At 43.0% G+C, this 25408-nt stretch overlaps 1 protein-coding gene across 3 annotated transcripts in view; it reads right to left on the reverse strand.

Annotated features, from left to right (window-relative positions):
• Positions 1-25408, reverse strand: part of LOC122559492 (DENN domain-containing protein 5B-like) — a 359734-nt gene that overhangs the window by 175566 nt on the left and 158760 nt on the right. For all 3 annotated transcript variants that reach the window (XM_043708993.2, XM_043708996.2, XM_043708995.2), the window contains one exon: positions 23683-24349. In XM_043708993.2, the coding sequence (XP_043564928.2) occupies positions 23683-24349 (667 nt within the window). The remainder of the gene's footprint in view (positions 1-23682; positions 24350-25408) is intronic.

A 25408-nucleotide genomic window follows, 5' to 3' on the forward strand; every position in this document is an offset into this window, starting at 1 on the left:
AAGGTAGGTGAACTTGCAGCGTGGGTTGGTACCTGGGACTTCGATGTTGTGGCTATTACGGAGACATGGGTAGAACAGGGACAGGATTGGCTGTTGCAGGTTCCAGGGTTTAAATGTTTTAGTAGGGTCAGAGGTGGGGGTAAAAGAGGGGGAGGTGTGGCATTGCTTGTCAAAGATAGTATTACAGCTGTGGAAAGGACGATGGATGAAGACTCGCCATCTGAGGTAGTTTGGGCTGAGGTTAGGAATAGGAAAGGTGAGCTCACCCTGTTAGGAGTTTTTTACAGACCTCCTAATAGTCCTAGAAATGTAGAAGAAAGGATTGCGAGGATGATTCAAGAGAAGAGTGAAAGTAATAGGGTGGTTGTTATGGGGGACTTTAACTTTCCAGATATTGACTGGGAAAGCTATAGCTCAAGTTCGTTAGATGGGTCAGTGTTTGTCCAATGTGTGCAGGAGGGTTTCCTAACACAATATGTAGATAGGCCAACAAGAGGTGAGGCCATACTGGATTTGGTTCTGGGTAATGAACCAGGGCAGGTGTTAGAATTAGAGGTAGGTGAGCACTTTGGGGACAGTGACCACAATTCGGTGACTTTTACTCTAGTGATGGAGAGGGATAAGTGTGCACTACAGGGCAAGAGTTATAGCTGGGGGCAGGGAAATTATGATGCGGTGAGGCATGACTTAGGATGCGTGGCTTGGAAAAGTAAGCTTCAAGGCAAGGGCGTAATTGATATGTGGAGCTTGTTCAAGGAGCAACTATTGAGTGTCCTTGATAAGTATGTACCCGTCAGGCAGGGAGGAAAGGGTCGTGTGAGGGAGCCGTGTTTTAATAAGGAATTGGAATCCCTTGTTAAATGGAAGAGGGCAGCCTATGTAAAGATGAGGCGTGAAGGTTCAATTGGGGCGATTGAGAGTTATAAGGTAGCCAGGAAGGACCTGAAGAGAGAGCTAAGAGCAGCAAGGAGGGGACATGAAAGGTCCTTAGTTGGTAGGATTAGGGAAAACCCTAAGGCTTTCTATAGGTATGTCAGGAATAAAAGAATGACTAGGGTAGGAATAGGTCCACTCAAGGATAGTAGTGGGAAGTTGCGTGTGGAGGCTGAAGAGATTGGGGAGACACTGAATGAATACTTTTCATCCGTATTCAATCAGGAACAGGACATTGTTGTCAATGCGAGTACTGAGTCACAATTAAGTAGAATGGATGGCTTTGAGGTATGTAGAGAAGAGGTGTTGGAAATTCTGCAAAGGGTGAAAATAGATAAGTCCCCTGGGCCTGATGGCATTTATCCTAGGATTCTCTGGGAAGCAAGGGAGGAGATTGCAGAGCCATTGGCCTTGATTTTTATGTCTTTGTTGTCTACAGGAGTAGTGCCAGAAGATTGGAGGCTAGCAAATGTGGTTCCCTTGTTCAAGAAGGGGAGTAGGGATAACCCTAGTAACTATAGGCCGGTGAGTCTCACTTCTGTTGTGGGCAAAATCTTAGAGAGAATTGTAAGGGATAGGATTTATGAACATCTGGATAGGAATAATGTGATCAAGGATAGTCAGCATGGTTTTGTGAAGGGCAGGTCGTGCCTCACAAACCTTATTGAATTCTTTGAGAAGGTGACTAAGGAGGTGGACGAGGGGAAAGCGGTAGATGTGGTGTATATGGATTTTAGTAAGGTGTTTGATAAGGTTTCCCATGGTAGACTACTGCAAAAAATACGGAGGTATGGCATTGAGGGTGAGTTGGAGGTTTGGATTAGGAGTTGGCTGGCTGGAAGAAGACAGAGTGTAGTAGTTGATGGCAAAGGTTCATCTTGGAGTGCCGTCACTAGCGGTGTTCCGCAAGGATCTGTTTTGGGACCATTGCTGTTTGTCATTTTTATAAATGACCTGGAGGAGGGGTTAGAAGGTTGGGTGAGCAAGTTTGCGGATGATACGAAAGTCGGAGGAGTTGTAGACAGTGAGGAAGGATATGGCAGGTTACAGCGGGATATAGATAAGCTGCAGAACTGGGCAGAAAGGTGGCAAATGGAGTTCAATGTAGCTAAGTGTGAGGTGATTCACTTTGGTAAGAGTAACAAAAAGATGGGGTACTGGGCTAATGGTCGGATACTTGGTAGTGTGGATGAGCAGAGGGATCTTGGTGTCCATGTACACAGATCTTTGAAAGTTGCCACCCAGGTAAATAGTGCTGTGAAGAAGGCATATGGCGTACTGGCTTTTATTGGGAGAGGAATTGAGTTCCGGAATACTGAGGTCATGTTGCAGTTGTATAAGACTCTGGTGCGGCCGCATCTGGAGTATTGTGTGCAGTTTTGGTCGCCATATTATAGGAAGGATGTGGAGGCACTGGAACGGGTGCAGAGGAGGTTTACCAGGATGTTGCCTGGTATGGTAGAAAGATCGTATGTGGAAAGGCTGAGGCACTTGGGGTTGTTTTCATTGGAGAAAAGAAGGTTTAGGGGTGACTTGATAGAGGTGTACAAGATGATTGTGGGCGGCACGGTGGTACAGTGGTTAGCACTGCTGCCTCACAGCGCCAGAGACCCGGGTTCAATTCCCGCCTCAGGCGACTGACTGTGTGGAGTTTGCACGTTCTCCCCGTGTCTGCGTGGGTTTCCTCCGGGTGCTCCGGTTTCCTCCCACAGTCCAAAGATGTGCAGGTCAGGTGAATTGGCCATGCTAAATTGCCCGTAGTGTTAGGTAAGGGGTAAATGTAGGGGTATGGGTGGGTTACGCTTCGGCGGGTCGGTGTGGACTTGTTGGGCCGAAGGGCCTGTTTCCACACTGTAAGTAATCTAATCTAATCTAATCTAATCTAATCATGATTAGGGGTTTAGATAGGGTCGACAGTGAGAATCTTTTTCCACGTATGGAGTCAGCTATTACAAGGGGGCATAGCTTTAAATTAAGGGGGGGTAGGTATAGGACAGATATTAGGGGTAGGTTCTTTACTCAGCGAGTCGTGAGTTCATGGAATGCCCTGCCAGTAGCAGTGGTGGACTCTCCCTCATTATGGGTATTTAAGCGGGCATTGGATAGGCATATGGAGGATAGTGGGCTAGTGTAGGTTAGGTGGGCTTGGATCGGCGCAACATCGAGGGCCGAAGGGTCTGTACTGCGCTGTATTCTTCTATGTTCTATGTTCTATGCTTCATTATAACAGTGGAGACATGTCAAAAGGACTTGACTGAACATCGAGTGCTTCGAGATATCTAGCAATCGTGGAAAGTTCTATGCCAAACAAAAAGCTCTCTTTCATTCCAAGCACACTTCACTTTGAACCTTCACACTAGCACAGAAGGGAGCGACTTCCATTGCATCCAGATTAGAAAGCTGAGCCCAGAGGGGCAGAAATTCCAATGTAACATGGAGCACAGACACTGATCTTTGTGTGAGTCACTCGCACAGGGAGCTGAAGAACTGGAACTCAATTAACAAAGAATCCCCTTGATGAGCACAAATTGCTCAGGGCAGCCCCAGGGCTTGAAGCAGCACCATTCCCGAAATGCATTAGTATTGCACAAACAGCTGCAACACAACCTCAATGAAGAAAGACGCAGCTTTAAATAAAAACTTCCCCACTGCAGAATAAAAATAAGTACGAGGTCATTGCAGACGCTGAAATTTGTACTAAAACAAAAAATGCTGGAGCTCACAGCGGTTCAGGCAGCATCCAAGGAGAGAGAGCAAGCTCACATTTCGAGTCGAGATGACTCTTGCTGCTCTCTTTGTAATGGATGCTGCCTGATCTGCTGTGACATCTAGTATTTTTTTGTGTTCAATGGGGAAAAAAAACTAATGGCTGACTTATCCCCTGGACACCACAGCCTTTCTGCTGCTGCAACATTGTATTACTCACCCTGTTCTACTACACTTATGCACTTTGTATGGTATGATCCTGCATGCAAAACAAAACTTTTCACTGTACCCAGTGACAATAACAAACAAAGTTAAAATCAAATCAAAAGAATCTTGATCCTTAAGGAAGTGATGGCAGTGGCAGTGGATCCACCAGTTGCAATCCTACAAAATTCCCAAAATTCTGGCAAGGCCCCAGGAGATGGGAAAATAGCAAGTGTTAACATCTTGAGCCAAGGAAGGAGGAATATGGAAAACAGTGAACATAGGCCACTGAATCCAAGATCTGTCCCTGGAGCACTGTCAAAATCAATCATAAAGGGAGGGAGTAGAAGAATGTTTGAAATGGAGAGTTGGGGCCAAGTTAGACAGAGTTTTGATGTACAGGGTTTTCAAGGGTTATGGAGGGGCAGGGGTGGCAGGAAAAAGGATTAAAAGCCCCCACCAAATCAGCAACAAGCATGTTAAGTGATGAAACAAGCTTGATGAGTTGCTCCACTTTCTTATGATCTTATAATGGAATATGACATGGGAACATGTCAATAATGAAAGGCATGATTCGGAGATGCCGGTGTTGGACTGGGATGTACAAAGTTACAAATCACACAACACCAGGTTATAGTCCAACAGGTTTAATTGGAAGCACTAGCTTTCGGAGAGCTGCTCCTTCATCAGGTGGTTGTGGAGGACACATTTGTAAAATTGTTAGCTGGCATTCTCACCAGTTAATAGCAAAGCCCACCTTGGCACCACAAAGCTAACCTGAGAATGCAACTTTTAAAAAAAAGGTTTTTGTAATTTACACATGAAAGAAGTGAAACTGTCATGATATTCGAACAGATGAAAGATCCAACAGACAATCAAAGTATTTCAATGTATAATTTCAGTTACATCACACTGTAAATTTTTGCTATAAATTCTGTGCCTTACAACTGTGTCCTCCACTGTCACCTGATGAAGGAGCGCTGCTCCGAAAGCTAGTGCTTCCAATTAAACCTGTTGGACTATAACCTGGTGTTGTGTGATTTTAATGAAAGGAAGTAGTTGGATTCATACCAAGTTTATCATGTCTGGAGGATATCCTGAAGTTCATAACTGCCAAGGTATGGGTGAAAGGCCATTACTGTTGACATGTCAGAGCATGTGACATCTCATTTGCATACAGTAATTCCCACAAAGAGCAAAAGGACAATAAGTTAATAATTTGTTTCAGCGATGTTTGACCAGGACGCTACAGACATTTCCTGTTTAAGTTGTAGTCAGAGTCATACAGCAAGGAAACATATTCTTCGGTCCAACCCATCTGCACCAACCCAACATTCCAATCTGACCTAGTCCCATTTGCAAGCACTGGGTCCATATCCCTCTAAACCCTTCCTATTCCTGTACCCCATCCACATGTCTTTTAAATGCTGTAATTGTACCAGGCTCCACCATTTCCTCTGGCAGTTCATTTTCTACCTTAATGCTTTTCAAAAACACCCAACATCAGATAGGATAGTGAGGGTGGTATTTGGTATGCTTTCCTTTATTGGTCAAAGTATTGAGTACAGGAGTTGGGAGGTCATGTTGCGGCTGTACAAGACATTGGTTAGGCCACTTTTGGAATATTGTGTGCAAATTTGGTCTCCTTCCTATCAGAAGGATAGTGTGAAACTTTAAAGGGTTCAGAAAAGATTTAGAAGGATGTTGCTTGGGTTGGAGGATTTGAGCTACAGGGAGAGGGCGGTTTTCCCTGAAGTGCAGAGGCTGAGGGGTGACCTTATGAAGGTTTATAAAATCATGAGAGCCATGGATAGGATAAATGGGGTGGGGGAGTCAGAACTAGAGGTCATAGGTTTAGGGTGAGAGGGGGAAGATATAAAAGAGACCAGAGGGGCAACTTTTTTTGTGTGGAAGGTGGTACTTGTGTGGAAGAGCTACCAGAGGAAGTGGTGGAGGCGAGTATGTTTGCAACATTTGAAAGGCATCTGGATGGGTATATGAATAGGAAGGGTTTAGAGGGATATGGGCCGGGTGCTGGCAGGTGAGACTAGATTGGTTTGGGATATCTGGTCGGGATGGATGAGTTGGACTGAAGAGTCTGTTTCCGTACTGTACATGTCTATGACTCTATGACTACCTCCTTTTTTATGTCCACATGCTCTAGAATATCAACATGCCCCTCTCTAGACTCAGCATCCACCCACCTTGGGTAAACAGGAAAATCCCGAGGTGTTTTAGACATATGTAAGGGCAAGAGAGTAGCTAGGGAAAGGGTAGGACAAAGGAGGGAGATAGTATGTGGATCCAGAGGAAGTGGTCCTTAATGAATACTTTGCATCAGTATTCACAAAGAGAAGGACATGGTTCTTCTTCGAGACTGAGAGGGGTTAAAATATTATTCACATGTGGCATGGTCTCTGCACTGTAGCTTTATACGACTGTAGATTTTGTACTCAAATTCCAGGAATGAATCCTTGAAACAATGACCTACTGATTCAGAGGCCAGAGCAATACTGCTGAGTAATAGCTGATTATTTGAAAAACGCATGGCAATATTTTTGGATTGGCTGAGTTTAAAATCCCCAGTCGGCCTGGCAGAGTTGCACTGCGAGACTGGGTAAGGTCAGATCTGAAAGTTGCACAATTTCCCAGCCCCAGCACGTCAGCTCTGGGTGCTGAAGTGCAATGCCTCGGTGATTGACCTCGTATGCCAGAGGGTTGAACTTTACATGAGAATGAGAGTCCAAACCTCACCAATTATACTTTGAGAATTTAATATCTCTTGTAAAATTCGACAAATAAGAAATGGATGTCAAAAGAGTGGCCATGAAATTGTGAAATTGTAACTCCTGTGGGTACATTAATGCCCCCTTTGGGAAGGAAACCTGGAAGAGTCAGTGATATTGAAATGGGAGTGGATTCACAAATGTTTAATTTGGGAACATGATCGGCATGGACTGGACGGACCAAAGGGTCTATTTCCATGCTGCATGATTCTATGAATGGGAGATTTGCTTCCCTTAAGATGTCAATAAACCAAATGGGTCTTAACTACAATCAAACCCTTTTGTGGTTACTTTTACCTGTAGTTTCATTGTTAATTCCAGATTTTTAAATTCAAATTCAGGTTGTCAAACTGTCATGGTGAAACATGAATTCCAGCCCTCTCAAATATTGATGTTGAAGCATAACATTATCCCTGATTTAAAGTGCCTGCTGCTGAGCGGCTCATTTACTTCCTGAACAAATGCAAGAAGTTGAAGACGCTTGAATTGTCAGGTTTATCTGACTTCATGTGAGACCAACAATTAGCCTCAAGAATACCATGACTCACTCAATCCTAACAGGCATTACTTAACCACACACCAAACAGTAGGAGAGCTTGCCAACATCAGAATTTCTTCTGTTAAATGAAAATTTGCCACAGGCAGCCAGAAGAAACGAGAGGATTTCAGCTCCACAGAGCCTGAGTTGCTCACCGTTTCAGTGTACTGTTGGGTCACACTGAAAGATAAAGTGCATTTGAATTAACAAGACACAGGGGTCAAATTGCCACAGAGTTAGGAAGATTCCACAGACTTTTAAAAATGGCAGGAGGGAACTAGAATTGGGGATCATAAACCCCCTACAGTGTGCAGGCAGCTCATCAAGTCCACACCAACCCTCTGAAGAGCATCCCACCCAGACCCATCACAGTTCCCATGGCTAACCCACACAGCCTGCAAATCCCTGGGCACTATAGCATGCCAATCCACCTAACCTGCACATTTTCAAACTGTGGGGAGAAACACATGCAGACACAGGGAGAATGTGCAAATTCCACACAGGCAGTCACCCAAGGCTGGAATTGAACACGGATCCCTGGTGCTGTGAGGCAGCAGCGTTAATCACTGAGCCACCATGTCACCCTACAGATGGGGATTTTATTCACACAGAAAGGAAACACAAACTCAGTCGGGCCATTTGAATTTAGGCTGAGCTCAAACAGTCATTTTGACTGTTGCAAGCAAGTGGCAGTGTGGGGGGCTTTGACTTGATCGAATAAATGCAATACACTTGACAGTTGGATACGGTCTGTATAATCGTCATAATCTGAAATTATTCAAGGAAAAAATCCCGCATGTAAAAGTTTTTTTTTAACAAACTGGCTGCAGCTACCACTGAATACATTAAAATACCTCTTCCGGATTGTTTTTATTGACAGGTCATCCAGTGCAAATATGTTAATTGTTTTGGTACAATTTAGATTCAGAGACAGATATAAAGCACTGAAACTGACCCTTTGGTCCAACTCGTCCGTGCCAACTAAGACCTATAAATAGAGAGGTGGGACATATCACCAGCGCTCCACCAGAGACTCTCCCTGATGATGTTGTCCAGCCATGGTGACAAAACGTCTGAAACCAAACCTTCAAGTTAACTTACATACTTATCATCAACCTGACTAAATTAATCTAGTCCCATTGCCAGCATTTGGCCCATATCCCTCCAAACCCTTCCTATTCAAATACCCATCCAGATGCCTTTTAAATGTTATAACCCACCCAGCCTGCAAATCCCTGGACAATTTAGCATGGACAATCCGCCTAACTTGCACATCTTTGGATTGTGGGAGGAAACATATGCAGACATGGGGAAAATATGCAAATTCCACACAGACAGTCAGCCAAGGCACAATACTCTTGACGGTTTGATAAGGCCTCTATAATTGTCATAATTTGAAATTCTTCAAAAAAAAAAATCACTGCTCTTTAAAGTTTTTTTTTTAAAAAGAACAGGCTGCAGCTATCGCTGAATATATAAAAATACTCCTTCCAGACTGTTTAATTAACAGGCTATCCAGTGCAAATATATTCATTCCTTTGGTACTATGTAGACTCACTGAGTCAAGGAGATGTACAGCATGGAAACAAACTCTTCGGTCCAACTCGCCCATGCCAACCAGACATCCTAAATTAATCTAGTCCCATTTGCCAGCATTTGGCCCATATCCCTCTAAACCCTTCCTATTCATATACCCATCCACATGTCTTTTAAATGTTATAGCTGTATTAGTGTGCACCACTTCCTCTGGCAGCTCATTCCATACACGCACCACCCTCTGCGTGAAAAAGTTGCCCCATAGGTACCTTTTATATCTTTCCCCTCTTATTTAAACCTCTGCCCTCTAGTTCTGGACTCCCCCACCCCAGGGAAAAGACCTTGTCTATTTACCCTATCCTTGCCTGTCATGATTTTATAAACTTCTATAAAGGTCACCCCCTCAGCCTCCGAGGCTCCAGGGAAAGTAGCCCTAGCTTATTCAGCCTCTCCCTATATCTCAAACCCTCCAACCCTGGCAACATCCTTGTAAATCCTTTCTGAACCATTTCAAGTTTCACAACATACTTCCCATAGGAGGAAGACCAGAATTGCACGCAATATTCCAAAAGGTGGCCTAACCAAAGTTCTGTACATCTGCAACATGACCTTCCAACTCCTGTACTCAGTGCTTTGACCAATAAAGAAAAGCAAACTATATGCCTTCTTCATTATCCTGCCTACCTGTGACTCTACTTTCAAGGAACTATGAACCTGCACTCCAAGGCCTCTTTGTTCAGCAACACTCCCCAGGACCACAGTATAAGTCCTGCCCTGATTTGCCTTTCCAAAATGCAACACCTCTAAATTTAACTTCATCTGCCACTCCTTGGTCCATTGGTCCATCTGATCAAGGTCCTGTCGTAGTCTGAGGTAACCTTCTTGGATGTCCACTACACCACTAATTTTGGTGTCATCTGCAAACTTAGTACACCTCCTATGTTCACATTCAAATCATTTATATAAATGACATAAAACAAATGACCTAGCATTGATCCTTGTGGCACACCGCTGGTTACAAACCCCCAGTCTGAAAAGTAACCCTCCACCCTCTGTCTTGTACCTTCAAGCCAGTTCTGTATCTAAATGGCTAGTTCTCCCTATATTCCATGTGATCGAACCTTCACCCAGTCTACCTTGAGGAACATTGTTGAATGCCTTACTGAAGTCCATATATCTTGGAGATCTCTGTTGATATTTCCTAACAGCTTTGTGAGAAATTAAAAATGCTTGGCTGAGTTTCAAATGTTACCTTCCTCCTGGTAGGTTTTTCTGAGTTCATAGTTTGACTGACAGTTTTAAAGATTATTAAAGGATCTGCTCTCTTGATGGGAGTCTAAGTAGAAGTTTGTATGTACAGAAGCCTTACTACAGGCAGTTCTCTTATAACATGATGGCTGCGTTCTTATGCAACCCCGCATTATAGGAAAATTGCTCTTTAGAAACAGCGCTTAAAGTGTTGATGATGTTACAGCCCTCACACATTTTAAAAGTTTGCTCTTTAGAAACAGTGTCCCCACTTCGTCAATTGTGTTAACGAAACACACGGTATAACTGAACAAACTGTATTTCAAGATCTTTATAAGCCTTGAATGGATTTCATGAACGGAATATTTTTCACTACAAGTTTGTATGAGTGAGAATTGTATTAGATTGTTATTGGCTTTCTTTTGCCTCCACACAGCTCCAGTGGGCTGCGCAGGGTGAATATTGATGACTGGTTATGTAGGTGGCATGGAGGGTATTAAGGACTAAGAGAGACTAGGGGCTGAGAGTGCAAGGTAAGGATGTGACCAGTAAGGGTTAAAGTGCTTAATACTTTTTGAATTAACTGGGACAAAGTCCCAGGGTTAGATATGTGTTTTCCAATCATCCTGTCTTGGCATTCCACACAGACCCATGTCTGTCTCCACTCTGCTTTGGGATTCCAGCTTGGGGGGAAGGGGACATTGTTGAACTCAAAGCTCAGTTAAAAAAGTGAGAATTTCTGATTGGTTTCAATGTTGTGTTACCTCACTTTCTGAGAGTTGCATACTGCAAAAAAAAAATCTAGGTCACCTGAAATCACTGTCACAGCTTCCAGCGGATACTGTAGTTGGAAAAAGTGCAATTGATGTAAACGTTGATTTGGCTGTGCTCATCTCTCCACTACATCAAGAAAGATGGGATAGCAAGGCTGCTCACCATTCAGTTACTGAGCCACAGATCAGATGTATGTGTCCATTTCAGGATCAGCAAGACAATCGCTGACCTTAAGAGAGGAGTGGGATACTCTCCCTCCCTGGGTAGAGGAAATTGGGGTGGAACTGGAAAGAAATCACTTCACTTCTGTTTATCTTCCATTCCTCTTTTCTGCCAATTTTCTCATGAAAAAACATGACCCACACTGAAGTACTGTTGTAGGATATGACCAGGACGATAGCATGAAGAGATCATTTTGCCCATTCAACATTTTTAAAAAATCATTCACAGTATGAGGATGCTGCTTATTACGTTAGTATTTATTATCCATTCCTAATTGCCCAGAGGGCAATTATTTTTTCACAAGACATAGACGTTACTGTCTAAGTCAGCATTTATTGTCCATCCTTAATAGCCCAGAGGATAGTTAAGTGTCACCCTCATTGCTGTGGGTCTAGAGTCACATGTAGGCTGAACCAGGTGAAGATGGCAGTTTCCTACCCTAAAGGAAAGTAGTGAACCAAATGGGTTTTTTGGCAATCGACAATAGATTCATCGTCATCATTAGATTTGTAATTCCCAATTTTTATTGAATTCAAATTGCACCATCTGCCATGGCAGGATTCGAACCCGGGTCCCCAGAATACTACCTGGCTTTCTGGATTAACAGCCAACTGATAAAGCACTGGGTCATCACCTCCCTTATAATTGCTTTTACATATATCTTGCTCCATTAACCAATAAATATCTAATGATTACAGTCATAGCCCCAACATCCACAGCCATCCATTACTTCATCAAAGTATTAACTCTTCAAGTAGTGTAGACAGCAATTCTAGTTAGCAGGCATACAGGTCTTTGAAATAGGTACAGCCTTGACTTCACCAAATCACCTTGCATACTAACCTACCTTTTTTTTTTAATAAAGCAGTACAATGCCATAATATTCAGAACCATAAACCTAGGTTTGCATTTCCTATCTTGAGGTCTTGGATGCCCATTGTGATGTTCCCACTGTTCTCTGAAACCACCCAAATCACAATACAGCCAGAACTGAGCTTGGGGATCTTGCTTGATAATGTATGAGATGGTTTCTTCAAACACTAGTGCGTTAGATAGGAAACCATTGCAAATGAATGAAACTCAAAGCTCAGCTACCAAAGCGAGAGTGGCCTAGTGTATATTCCCCATTACTGCAGCCTGATACTCGGAACCATGACCTCAAACTGACCCAACCATCAGTGAATCCTGAATTTCCACATCTTGTAGTGCTTTCTTGAGATACAAACACTGTCTTGAAGGATGTATACCTTACACCTGACAGCAGGATGAATTTCAGCAATCCAGCCTGAAGCCTTCCCACCTTCCAATTACTTTGCAATGACATCAGAATCAAAAAGAAACTGCAGAATAGTCACGCAAACACTTACAGAATCATAACACGAAAACAGACCCTTCAGTCCAACTCATCCATGCCAACCAGATATCCTAAATTAATCTAGTCCCATTGCCACCATTTGAACTATGTCACTCTAAACCCTTCCTGTTCATGTATGCATCCAGATGCCTTTTAAATGTTGGAATTGAACTCATTTCCACCATCTCCTCTGGTAACTCATTCCATACACGCACAACCTCTGCGTGAAAACGTTGTCCCTCAGGTCCCTTTTAAATCTTTCCCCTCTTACCTTAAATCTATGCTCTCTGGTTTTGAACCCCCTTACCCTGTGAAAAAGACCTTGGCTACTCACTCTATCCATGTCCCTCATGATTTTATAAACCTCTATAAGTTCACTTTTTAGCCTCTGACACTCCAGTGAAAACAGCCCCAGCCTATTCAGCCTTTCCCGACAGCTCAAACCCTCCAATCCCAGAAACATCCTTGTCAATCTTTTTTGAACCCTTTCAAGTTTCAAAACATTGTTCCTATAGCAGGGAGACCAGAATTGAACACAGTATTCCAAAAGTAGTGTAACCAATGTCCTGTACAGTTGCAACATGACCTCCCAACTCCTATACTCAATGCGCTGACCTATAAAGGCAAGCATACTAAACGTCTTCTTGCCTACATTGCCTGTCTGCAACTCCACATTCAAGGAACTACAAAGTTGCACACCAAGGTTTCATGCATTGTCATGAGTTTCGGGCCTTGCTTTGGATCGTCTCGTGTTTGGATTCAGAGCCAGACAATGAAGGGCACTGAACACTCATCCTTATACACTGCTTTCTATGTTCAGAGCTACACATTACATATCATGCTGCTAACCAACAGCATTTCTATTCCTATATTCAAAAGCTTAGATGATCTCTCCCAATTCATACAATTAAACACCCAGAAGTTATATAAAGATCATCTCACTACAGCAGAATGAGTAACTGCTGCAAAAGACCCGAGCATGTGCAATGTGGACTGTCCAAAATCTAACAAACTATTGTTTCACCTCGAGGGAGATTGCCTTCATATACCTCTTCAGTTATTTTAAAGATGGAATATTTTAAAACTCCACCTCGGCAGGTTGGCTTGCTTCACTCAAGTATCATAATCTTCTAATCACTCTCTTGCATTCTTCTAAGTCTGGTCAAAGCTGGTCTTTACTGCTACATATGTTATTTTGTGGTGTTTATGGTGTTACGTATGTAAACGTGTGGTCGTTATGGTGTTACGTATGCTGTTGTGTAGTGGTTATAGTGTGATGTATGTAGTTGTATGGTGTTTATGGTGTTATGTATGTAGTTGCGTGGTGGTTATGATGTTACATATGTATTTGTGTGGGTGGTCATGGTGTGATGTATGTTGTGTGGTGGTTATGGTATTGCGTATGTAATTATGTGGTGGTTATGGTGTGACATATGTGGTTATGTGGTGGTTATGGTGTTACATATGTAGTTGTGTGGTGATTATGGTGTGATGTATGTAGTTGTATGGTATTTATGCTTCTATTTTTATCAGCTTGTATTCACACTGAAGGCCAGTTGGCACCATTCCAAACAAAACTTGCAATACAATGGGTATGAGATATTAGCCAATTAGTGTGACGGGTTGGTAAAGTCCTTATCATTTGGGAAATAATACGAAGGAATAATTTGTTAGCATTCAATCAAAATTATTGGTGTTTTATCCACACATTGTCTTGGTGCCTTCATAAGGAGCATGCTTTGTTTTAAACCTCAACATTAAAAGTAACTTCGCTAAACTCAAGTTCCTTTCCTGGAAATATGGTCATTAAATCCTAATACATGACCCCTATTTAGCTTGTAGACGTTTTTAAATCGACCGGTTCAGATGTGTTATGACACATGTGGGACTTAAATCCAGACCTTCTGACCCAGAGGTATGGACACTCCCACTGCACCACACCCATTCACCTGTACACTTGCCAAGGAAGTGACTACTTCTTGTACGCACTAAAGGAGAGAACTACTCATAAAGCCAGCTCTTTCACGCTTCTAACTAAACCTTCAACATGTCCAATCATGCAAGTTCCAATTCTTACGCTCAAACAGTTTGTAATTTTCTCATATTGTTAAATATTCTGTGCAGCAGATCGTAGGAAATGTAACTTGCTTTGTCTTCCCAGATAACTCTGCAACTGTCGCTCAAAGCAAATATTCAATGTTTCCAACTGTTGAAACGGCCCTCGCAAACACAGTCAACAGCCAAGTTTGTGATTTATGAAGGAGTTCAGCACAAGTCTCTGATGATACATTTGATTTCAGGTTGCAAGTGAAAACACCATCCTTTCCAAAGTTCCAATGAGGAGACAGATATAACTGCAGTTGATTCGTGAGTATAACTCACTAGCTCACAAGAAAACCAGAAAGAAGAGTTGATGACATGGTTGGCCAAGCCTGCTCTGCCTAATTGTGGCTAATCTAAAAAAATCTCTGAACGTCTACAATGACGACAGTGTATGTAACCGTGAATTAGAAAATGACTTTTTGTTTATCGAAATTCTTCATAAACCCAGTTTAATATTAACAGTTAAAGAACAACAAAATACAAAATTAGCCACGCCACAGGCAATGTGAACCAAGATTACTTGGATTTGTGGGAGGGAAAAAAGAATGCAGATCCAGGATCAGGCATTTCAGCCCTTCTAGCCGATTCCACTTTCAATAAGATCAGAGTTGGTCTGCACATTAAATTCAACACCCGACTTGATTCTGTAACCCTTAAAGCCATTGGTGAACAAAGAATCCTTCACTCCCAATCTCAACAGCTTTCTAGGAAACCCAGTTGAGAGTGTTTCGGTAATGGACAAGTGTCTTGGCACTGTTTAAATAATGAATAGGCAAGTTTTGCCCAGCCCCCGATCAGCATTCATCTCTCAATCGACGCCATTACAAACTGTTTGTCAGAACCTGCTGCAGGTAAATTGGCTGCCGGGTTCCTTAAATTACAACAGTGACCACATTGCAAATCATACTTCACTCACAGGAAAGCACTTTGAGTTTATATGGTTGAGAAAGGTGCTATATAAATAATACATATGTATTTTCTTTCCCTTCTTATTAAAGAGAGAACGGACAGGAAATGGTAGGAGATATAAAAGAGACCTAAGGGGCAACTTTTTCACACAGAGGGTGGTACATGTATGGAATGTGCTGCTAGAGGAAGTGATGGAGGCTGGTACAATTGCAACATTTAAAAGGCATCTGAATGGGTATATGAATAGGAAGGGTTTGGAGGAATATGGGCCGGGTGCTGGCAAGTGGGACTAGATGGGGTTGGGATATCTGGTCAGCATGGATGGGTTAGACCGAAGGGTCTGTTTCTGTGCTGTACATCTCTGTGACTCTATGACTAGAACTGGAATGTACTTGCAATGACAGTACTGACCCTGATAGTGACATTCACTGAATAGCAGAGATGGGAGGTCGAGGCAGAAGCAAGGGGAGGAGTATTCACAAAACCAGATATTTATTTGATTGAAAATCAATAGACTCTGAGACACATGTTCTCTTTTCTCTGGTGCTCTGGACAGTATTCAGAGGCAGAGAGAAAGTGGATATTATCTGGAATTCCTTCCCTAGCTGTGTCAGGAATTAGATGGACATGAGTTAGTTAAAAATGAATAGTTGATTTAGCATTAACTGCCCCTGCAGAAGAGTTCCAAACTCTTACCACAGTGTGTGTAAGTGTTTTCTTATTTCACTCTGCATGTTCTTGTTCTAATGTTAAATGTTCATTAATTCCAGAGTCCTAGCCTTCCCAACCATAAGAAATAACTTCAGAGCCCCTAATCTTCCTAAAGACTTTGATCAAATCCTTGGACATGCTAAGGTCCAGGGTAATATTATATGTTTGTGCAGTTTAATCTCTGGAGCCAAGACGTTATTCTGAAAAATCAGCACAACCTGTTCCCCAAGGCCAATTTGTCCCTTGCTTAAATGTGGTGTACAAAACTATTCATTGTAGTCCAGGTCCAACCAGAGCTTGTATAGGTGAAAGTTAACTTCTATTCACTTGCATTTGAGTTTCCTGAGATCTAAAACCCAACATTCCATGAACATTTTGCATCTTCTCCTTAATTTTTAATAATCTACATGTTGGGCCTTAAAGTCTTTGTAGACCTCCACTCTTTTTTGTTTGTCACCATGTAGAAAATACAATATTCCATCCATTCCAGGTCGAAATTGGACGACCTCAGGTTTTGCCACAGTTGAAATCTATTTGCCACAGTTTTGCCCATTTATTCCATGTACTTTTAAACTTCCACCTTCATTGCTTACCTCCCTTTGTGCCTTCACAATCTTGTGCAATGCGTTCGTTCCCCACCCCCTATCATTTAAATTGCTTTGTTTTTTTATATAATGAATGTATCCAGGGATGTTATCACACACCTCTGGAGCAGGTGGGACTTGAACTCAAGTCTCCTGTCTTAGAGGTAGGGACAATACCAATGTACCCCAAGAGCCCATCATTCAAGCTGTTAATAAAATAGTGAATTACCAGTGGCCTGCATAAAGACTCGAACAATAGACTGTCCACCCAATGCTGTGAATTTGTCAATTATCTGGTGAGATAATTTGAAATTAATCCTTAACCTCTTCAAAATAGTTCCTCACGGAGCAACCTTCTAAGATTGAGTGATGATTAAGATTTATCAATTGGGAGTAGTCTCAGACACTGATGTCAACTCTAATTTGATCATCATTCCTTACATTAGCACTGACGCTCACTGAACTGCCTTTATAACCTCTGTTCAATTGAAAGTTGACCCTGTCTACAACTATTTATATCTCCTCAGTATTTGCTTTTGCAAGATTTGAGTAGGGCTAATTATAAGATAATAAACAAACTGTCGTGCATGGTGCACTGTCTGACTTCCCTTCAGATGATGTGGCTGGAAAGAATTAATTCATTCCATCAGGAGTTGTGCGCATTCTAATTGATGGTTGGTGAGTTGCAGTCATATTCAATCGTAACTGGCTGGTGTAAAAACACTCAATGATCTAAACACAGTCATCATTCAATCCTGGAAGGTCCCTTCGTGAGGAACTACATTGAGGGGGCTGAGTATTTGTTTGGATCCTTGACACGTTTATATCGATCGTGATATCCCCAGAGTTCTGACCTGACCACCCACCAGGTTAATGCGTGGTTGCAGGTGTGAGGAAGCCTTATTATGGGTCAAAAAAAAAGCCCCGACAATAGTTTTTCTACTGTGCATTATCTTTCCAGAGCAGTGTCTTACCTCAAGGGCTTTCTAAACCCTAGAGATGTTTCAGAAAAACCCAAGATACAGGTTGTTCTGTTATAATGTGCATTTGGTCAATGCAAATTTGAATTGGGATCATTGTTTTTATAGCACGAACTTTTAAAATGTGTGTTGGCTGTAACACAGTTACAGCGCCACCACTGTAAAGGCTGTTTCTAAAACGTGATTTTTCTATAATGCGGAGTTGCGCAAGAACGCACCCATTGCATTATAGATGAACTGACTGTAATATGCTTGACCTTTTTTCTTGGTATTGTTGCATTGATCAGGATTGTCAAGTGAGCAGGTAGGAAATTATTGAAACATCTTCACACAGTAATGATCCTGCTATGGCACTGTGCTATCAATGAACTGAAGACAAATATCTCACAAAACGAAACAAAGGCAGAGGTTAGACTGCCTGATAACTCAGCAAGTTTACACACCTCAGTGCTGAGCTCCAGTGCCTGGCCTTTCCACTTTCAATCTTGGGTCTTCTCTTGATCTCCCCTGATTCAAATAGGACCAGGACTGACCTCAGCACTACTGTCTTAGAGTTAGGGATTACAGTCCTCACATCATCTACACATGGAGCACATCTAGGTTTATCATTGTTACATGGGAATAGGGTAACGTTTTGATTTGATTTATTATTGTCACAACAACATACAGTGAAAGTGTTGTTTTATACGCCATACAGGCAGTTCCAACCATACAAAATGCATTAGGGTAACAGAACTGAGCGAGAAATCCAATGGTACAGCTGCACCAAAATAAGGTCAACATTAAATTTAAAGTTTGGGAGGTCGATTCAGAAGTCTAACATCAATAGGGAAGAAGTTGTTCTTGAACTTGTTGATACGTGAGTTTAAGCTTTTATATTTTCTGCCCAATGGAAGAGGCTGGGGTGGGAGGGGTCTTTGATTATGTGGGCTGCCTTTCTGAGGCAGCAGAGAATATAGATGGAGTCTATAAATGGAGGGTTTATCAATGATATACCCCTTTTCCCAATTCCGCATCTTGCTGAGACGGTCATGGCTTACACATGGTTCATGGACACTTGTGGGGTTTGGGTAAGGCACAAGGGGACATCTACTGCCCATGGAATTTTATCCCAAAAAGGAGCCAAAGAAAATTGGTAGAAAAGCTACAAGAAAGCAGCAGGTTTCATTGTGCAACAATTTCACCTCTCATTCCACAGCACATCCTCATTCCATTAGTCTTTGAAATGGTAGGAGGCTCCTGAGCCATGGGTGTGTGAGGTACAGCACATACCCATCAAATGCTTTGAATAACTTCTGAGATTCCACAGTTCCTGTGGGAATCAGTATATCCTGCCCGGAAAGTTTAATTATTTTACCTGTATTGAATTCAGCCTGCTGTTTTGTACCTCCATGGATATTGTAGATATCAACTCACTAAGATGCCTTCAAAAGCACATTTCAAACTCATAATCGCTAATCTAGAGAGACAAGGGCATTAAATGCATGGGACCACTACCCCCTGCAGCTTTCCGTCCTAACCACTCACCAGCCTAACTTGGAAATATATTGCCATGTCTTCAGTATTGCTGGGCCAAAATCCTGGATCTCCCTTCCGAGCAGTGAGTGTCTCTCCACCTCAAGAACTGCAGTGGTTCAACAAAGTAGCTCGCCACCAGCTTCTCAAGAGTAATTAAGGGTGGGCAATAGATTCTGGTCCAGCCAGTGATGCCCACATAGCATAAACTACAAACAAACATTATGTTCCATCCTAACTAAGCAAGGCTCAACAACATACACCCTCTGCAAAAGTTTCAATCTTCAGTGTCTCACCCAAGTCCCTACAAATCCAATGTTTGCAGCACTCCAGAAAAATTAAGAAGCTAAGAACTTATTTGGCAACTAGAATGGAGCAGAAATGGGGAACTGATGAGGTAACTCTGCCACTCTTTCAAAGGACCTGTATGAGCAAGATGGGCTGAATAGTCTCATTCTGTGCTGTATCATGCTGTGTTTCTATATTCATTGGACTTTCAAGCCACCATCAGGTGTATTGCTTGTGGTGGCACTGTGGTAATGTCACTGGAATGTAACCTGGAATTCTGGGATAACCCATCTGGTGATATTGGTTCAAACCCCACCACAGCAGATGGTAGACTTTGAATTTAATAGATTCCTAAGAGAAGAAGCTACCCTAATGGTGACCATGTAGTCAGTGTCAATGGTTGTGAAAAAAAAATCTAGTGCACAAGGGGAGGAAATCTGATGTCCTTCCTTGGTCTGGTTTACATGACTCACAACAGGGTGGTTGGTTCTTAACTGCCCTGAGGCAGTTAGGGACTCTAGCATTTAATAGATAAAGCTTAAGAATGAGTCAGTAGTGCCCATTTAGGGTTGAGAACTTATTGTCACCCTAGTCAGTGATACCAACATCCTGAGAATGAGCTTTAAGAAAGTGATTTGCATCATGTGAACTTTGCATTTGTCAAAATATGAACTAAATACAGGCTCAACATTTTGTCGGGGGTGGGGGAAGGGGGGGTGGAGATGTGGGAATAAGGAAACACCCTCCACAGCACGACAGTTTAGTAAAATCCTGGAGCTGATAGCTTGGTGGGAGGTGGGCCCTCAGGACTGGTACAAGCGAAAACGAGGACTGCAGATGCTGGAGATTAGAGTCGAGAGTGTGGTGCTGGAAAAGCACAGCAGGTCAGGCAGCATTAGAGGAGCAGGAGAGTTGATGTTTCGGGCAAAAGCCCTTCATCAGGAATGAGGACTGGTATAGACAACATTGGCTGATAGGGAGTGCTGGACCGTCAGAGGTGTTTTTTAAAAAATTAAATGATAAACTAAGAGCATATCTTGGCCTCTCACATGATCATAGAACATCCCATGGTACACTTTTGAGCAGTTTGGGAATTCTATCGATATTCAAACCCCAGTCAAAAATGCCTACAATAGAATAACCAATCATTGATGATTAAAAGCCTACAAGATCTGACTGTGCGTACATTGGCTGCCAGTTTTGACCTCAAAACACACTTCAAACACAATATCTTGGTCTAAAGTATCTTGGGATAACCAGAGGTATTAAGAATGCTATAAAAATGCCAGTGCTCTTTCTTTCAATAGCAGGAATGCCATTTTAAAAAAGCCTTAGCATAAACAGTAGGCTTTTCCAAAAGCTGCCAAACTTCTGGCTATTTTGCCATCCTCTCGCAAATGAGGACCAGGGAGCCAAATCCACGATATCTGTTAGAAATGGCAAAGTAACAAAAGCTCAGCTGTACCACCAGAGATTTACATATGCATTGAGTGAATAAATTGCATGCTAGTGATCTGGAAAATATGGTTAACATCCAGTGATATACAATTGTCAGGTGTGACAAAAACAGAGGTGTAACCGAAAGTGAGAATGTCACAGTATTATGACATGTTTCTTACCACAATATCTAATTATGATTGAGAGCAGGTAGGGCAGTAGGATTAACACATTAGTAGAAGAGAGTGAGAAGTCTTTTCCTCTTTTATTCTGTTCTCCCTCTTGTGCTTTCTAGCTTAGCTCCTTCAGTAGCAGCCGTGCTTCAGAGACAGACATTTCTGGGTTGAAACTGTTTGAGCCCACAGTCTAAGCTGACACATTAGTGAAGCACTAAAGGAATGCTGCTTTGTCAGAGGTGCTGTCTTTCTGGTGAGTTGCTGAACTGAAGATTGAGCTGCTGGGCTATAGCGGTTGGGAACATGTTCAAGATCTCACGATACTCTTCAAATGGGAGCAGGGAATTCTTCCATTGAGTACGATGATGTGGTAAGTGGTGAGTTTACACTCTATCATAGGGACAATTAGGCGGGGGGGTTCTCTCATGTTGGGCCTGGGTCTGTTAATTTATTCATCATTCTAATTGTCAACAACTCCACAATTATCACATCACACCAACCAGGATGCTAAAAGACAAATTTGGTGGTCTTTTTTCTTGTTCACATTTCCAGCAGACAAAGACTGAGCCAGACTCTTGGAAAGGATTGCAAGGTGGATAAGTGGAGGTAGATGCTGAAAGTCATTTCCAAGGCTATTGGATAGCATTGGGCAGCTACACAGCAAGATGGCCCGAATGGCTTCCTCTTCAGGGTTGGCCTAGTGGTTTTGCAACAAGGAATTAAGCCCAGCTTCACATTCTTATAAAGACTGTGGAGAAACCCCTCATTCCTTTGACACTGCATCTGACACCAAATGGACATAATCAATCTTGTGAATGAGCCACTCTTACAAAACATTACTCAGATCACACTTCATATAACTCAACGATTCACAGCATTAAAGAGGCAATTCAAAAAATTGACATTCTCAACACCAAGACTTGGAGTTCCATTCCCTGTGCCCCCTCACCCCGCGTGTGACTACCCTCATTTCCGAGGAGAAAGTGAGGTCTGCAGATGCTGGAGATCAAAGTTGAAACTTTATTGCTGGAACAGCACAGCAGGTCAGGCAGCATCCAGGGAACAGGAGATTCGACGTTTCGGGCACAGGCCCTTCTTCAGGAAAGCCTCCACACTTTTGGAAAGTAGTGTGTTAAGCTGACACGGTCATCTCTGACAGGCTGATCTGAAAATCACCCATTAACCTACACCCTCCATTTCCTGAAGAAGGGCCTGTGCCCGAAACGTCGAATCTCCTGTTCCCTGGATGCTGCCTGACCTGCTGTGCTGTTCCAGCAATAAAGTTTCAACTACCCTCATTTCCCCAAGTCTAATACAACCTCCAGCTTGAGAAGCTAAGTATTTTATTCTCCCTTCTTTTATTTTGGTGGCTTAGCTGACAGCTCTTGCTAGATTTGGCCTTTTTTTTGCATTTTCAGCAGTTCCTCAGCTAGATACAGGTACTCCCCTCTTTATTGATACATCCCCTGACATGTCTGTAGCGTTTTATGAAAGATATACCTACAGAAACTCATCTTTTCTAAAGATGAGTTTCTGAGATATACCTACAGTCAGAGAGGAAGAAATAGGAGGCAATTGCCTACTGGTTGTTAAGCCAGAGAATATCCAGATAATGTTCTGCGGACATGGGTTCAAATCCTGCCACGGCAGATGGTGGAATTTGAATTCAATATAAAAAGTCTGGGACTGAAGGTCTAATGATGACCACAAATCCATTGTTGATTGTTAGAAAAACTCATCTGGTTCACTAATATCCTTTAGGGAAGGAAACTGCCATCCTTACCTGGTCTGGCCGACATGTGACTCCAGACCTACAGCAATGTGGTTGACCCTTATCTGCCCTCTGGGCAATTAGGGATGGGTAATAAATGCTGCCTAGCCAGCAATGCCCTCACCCCATGAATGAACAAATTTAAAAAATGCCATCCTCAGAGCTGTTGTAGAGAAGAGACCAGGGGGTTTGGTTCGGTGATACTGATTCAGCATTCAGGTTTTATTTAAACCAATCTGTTCAGAGATGCTACTACCCACCTCTGCAGCAAGTGGGACTTGTACATGTGCCTTCAGGCTCAGAAAAAGGGACATTACCATCGCACCACAAGAGCCTCCACACACTTTTAGAAAGTAGTGTGTTAAGCTGACAAGGTCATCTCTGACAGGCTGATCTGAAAATCACCCATTAACCTACACCCTGCAGCTTCTAATTAATGTATAACTGGTGGGGGTGGTGGAGGCAGTGGTTTTGTAATCCAGAACTACAGGGTAATGTTTGAGGAATATGGTTTTAAAGCTCACCATGGTGAAGAGTGAATTCAATCTGGACTGAAAATGTAATAGCAACCTAATAACCACTATCAGTTATTGTAAACATTAGGGAAGGAAGTCTGCTGACTTTCAGCTGGTCTGACTGACATGTGGTCTACGGCAATGTGGTTAACTCTGAACAGCCTTCTGGGTAATTGGGGATGGGCAATAAATAGTGGCCTAGCCAATGATGCCCAGATCCCATCATGATATTTTAAAAAGAAAATGCCTCACTGACTACTTCCAGCAGGCTTACTGATTGAGCATTTGCTAACTTCCTTCCTCCGTGCAAACCCTGCAGTAACTGCACCAGCCTCCGACTGTGCGTTGAGTTGACAAAGCTGAGGGTGACTGCTGACTTCGAACCTGCTTACCTTGTGAGTACAGAAGAATCTGCATCTCTAGAAGCACGCACGTGAACAGCTGAACCAGATTTTCCAAGCCCAGCAACTCAAAGGCTTCCCTCAGTGGGAAGTCAAACAGGGGCAACTCAGTCAGCCCCGGCCGCTGGCAGATGATAGGCCCGTAGACCCCGGAGAACTTTAGCGAGCGGCCAGGAGGAGGCAGGGGCACCTCATAGAGGACATTGTGAATGTAGCTCTCCAGGGGCAGGGGCGGTGGCTGCTGGGAGGTCACCGCCTTGTGGAGCTGCAGCAGGAACTTGCGAGAGGCCTGCATGAAGGGCAGTGGGGTGATGAGGCAGATACATTTGGACACGTACAGGGTGTCCCGGCTGATGTCGTACGAGTTGTACCGCTGAAGCTTCGCCAGGGAGGTGCTGTCGCCGTCGTCGATGCTGCTCGCCAGCGAGTCCATGCTGCACGAGGATGAAGCGTAAACGCCGCTGTACTGCTCCACGTTGTGCATCTGGTAGAGCGTCTGCATGGCGCTGCAGATCTGCTTGCAGGTGACCTCTTCGTAGAAGGTGAGCACAAAGCCGTAGGTACGTGAGCCATCCTCGCGCGTGATGAGGAAGGAATGGAACTGCGGCTCTCTGCTCTCCGACTGCGTTCGGAACGAAAGTCCTTTTGGCATGCAGAGCTGTTGAGGGGGTTGGGTAAGGTGCAAAACAAAATTGTACATTTTAAATACTGAGAACGTCTACAAACACCTAAAAATCACAGCAAATAGCACTGATCATATTCAACCAGCTTAAAGCATTCATTTCCCCAGCCTAGTAGGCTTCCCGATCATCATTGACCTCACCCTAATGAAGCCTACTTCCAGATTGAACATGCCATCCACTGTTTCCCTTTCCAGGGGAGATGGGGAATTGTGGACAATGACTGTCACAATGTCTCCTGTCACTCTCATTACTGTCACGTTGCACAGAGACTGGCAGCTTGAGTTGAAGGTTAAAAAACTAGGCCCATTCATTCAAGATTTATACTGTGATCAGTTGTTAACCATGACCTGTTTGATATAACTCTCCTCTTTGAGTTCAAGCCCCGGAGAATGTAATCCATGATGATACTGCAGTGCAGTGCTGGGGGAGTGCAGCACTGTTAAAGGTGCTGCCATTGGATAATCTCTTCAACTGAGGCCTCTTGGGCTCATGTAACAGTCCCAATAATGCTAGTTGCAAGAGCAGACATTTCCTCCAGGCATCCTGGTCAATATTTATCCCTCAGCTCGAATCTAATACAGAGTATCTGAGCATTAGCATATTGCTGGGTGTGGGGTATAGCTGTGGGCAAATTGGCTGTCTTAGTTCCATACATTAAACACCTCGGAAGGACTTCAGGCTGTAAAACACTTTGGGAAATCCTGAAGTTATGAACAGTGCTTTAAAAACGCAACATCATACTTCAAGTTTTTTTTTTGGCTGATTTTCTGCCATTGGCTTCCCAAAGAACAGATTCCATTGTTGGCTGGAGAGAGTTCTACAAGCCTGATCAGCTCAAACTCAAACTAGTAATGATTCAGCCAATGATTGTTGAGAGCCCAACCCTGGCTGATTTCCACTCTCACTAGTTCAGGATGAACATGACATCCCAAACACTGAATCAATCACAGATTGCAAATTGAACCTCAAGCCTCCTGCTCGGCATAGTGCCCCACCACTCAATGAACAGGATCGGTGTCAACGTTCCCAGCACT

Source organism: Chiloscyllium plagiosum, unplaced genomic scaffold, assembly GCF_037043375.1.
Source record: "Chiloscyllium plagiosum isolate Xiang-an unplaced genomic scaffold, Cpla_swu_hap1 HiC_scaffold_19, whole genome shotgun sequence".
Classification (NCBI taxonomy): Eukaryota; Metazoa; Chordata; class Chondrichthyes; order Orectolobiformes; family Hemiscylliidae; genus Chiloscyllium; species Chiloscyllium plagiosum.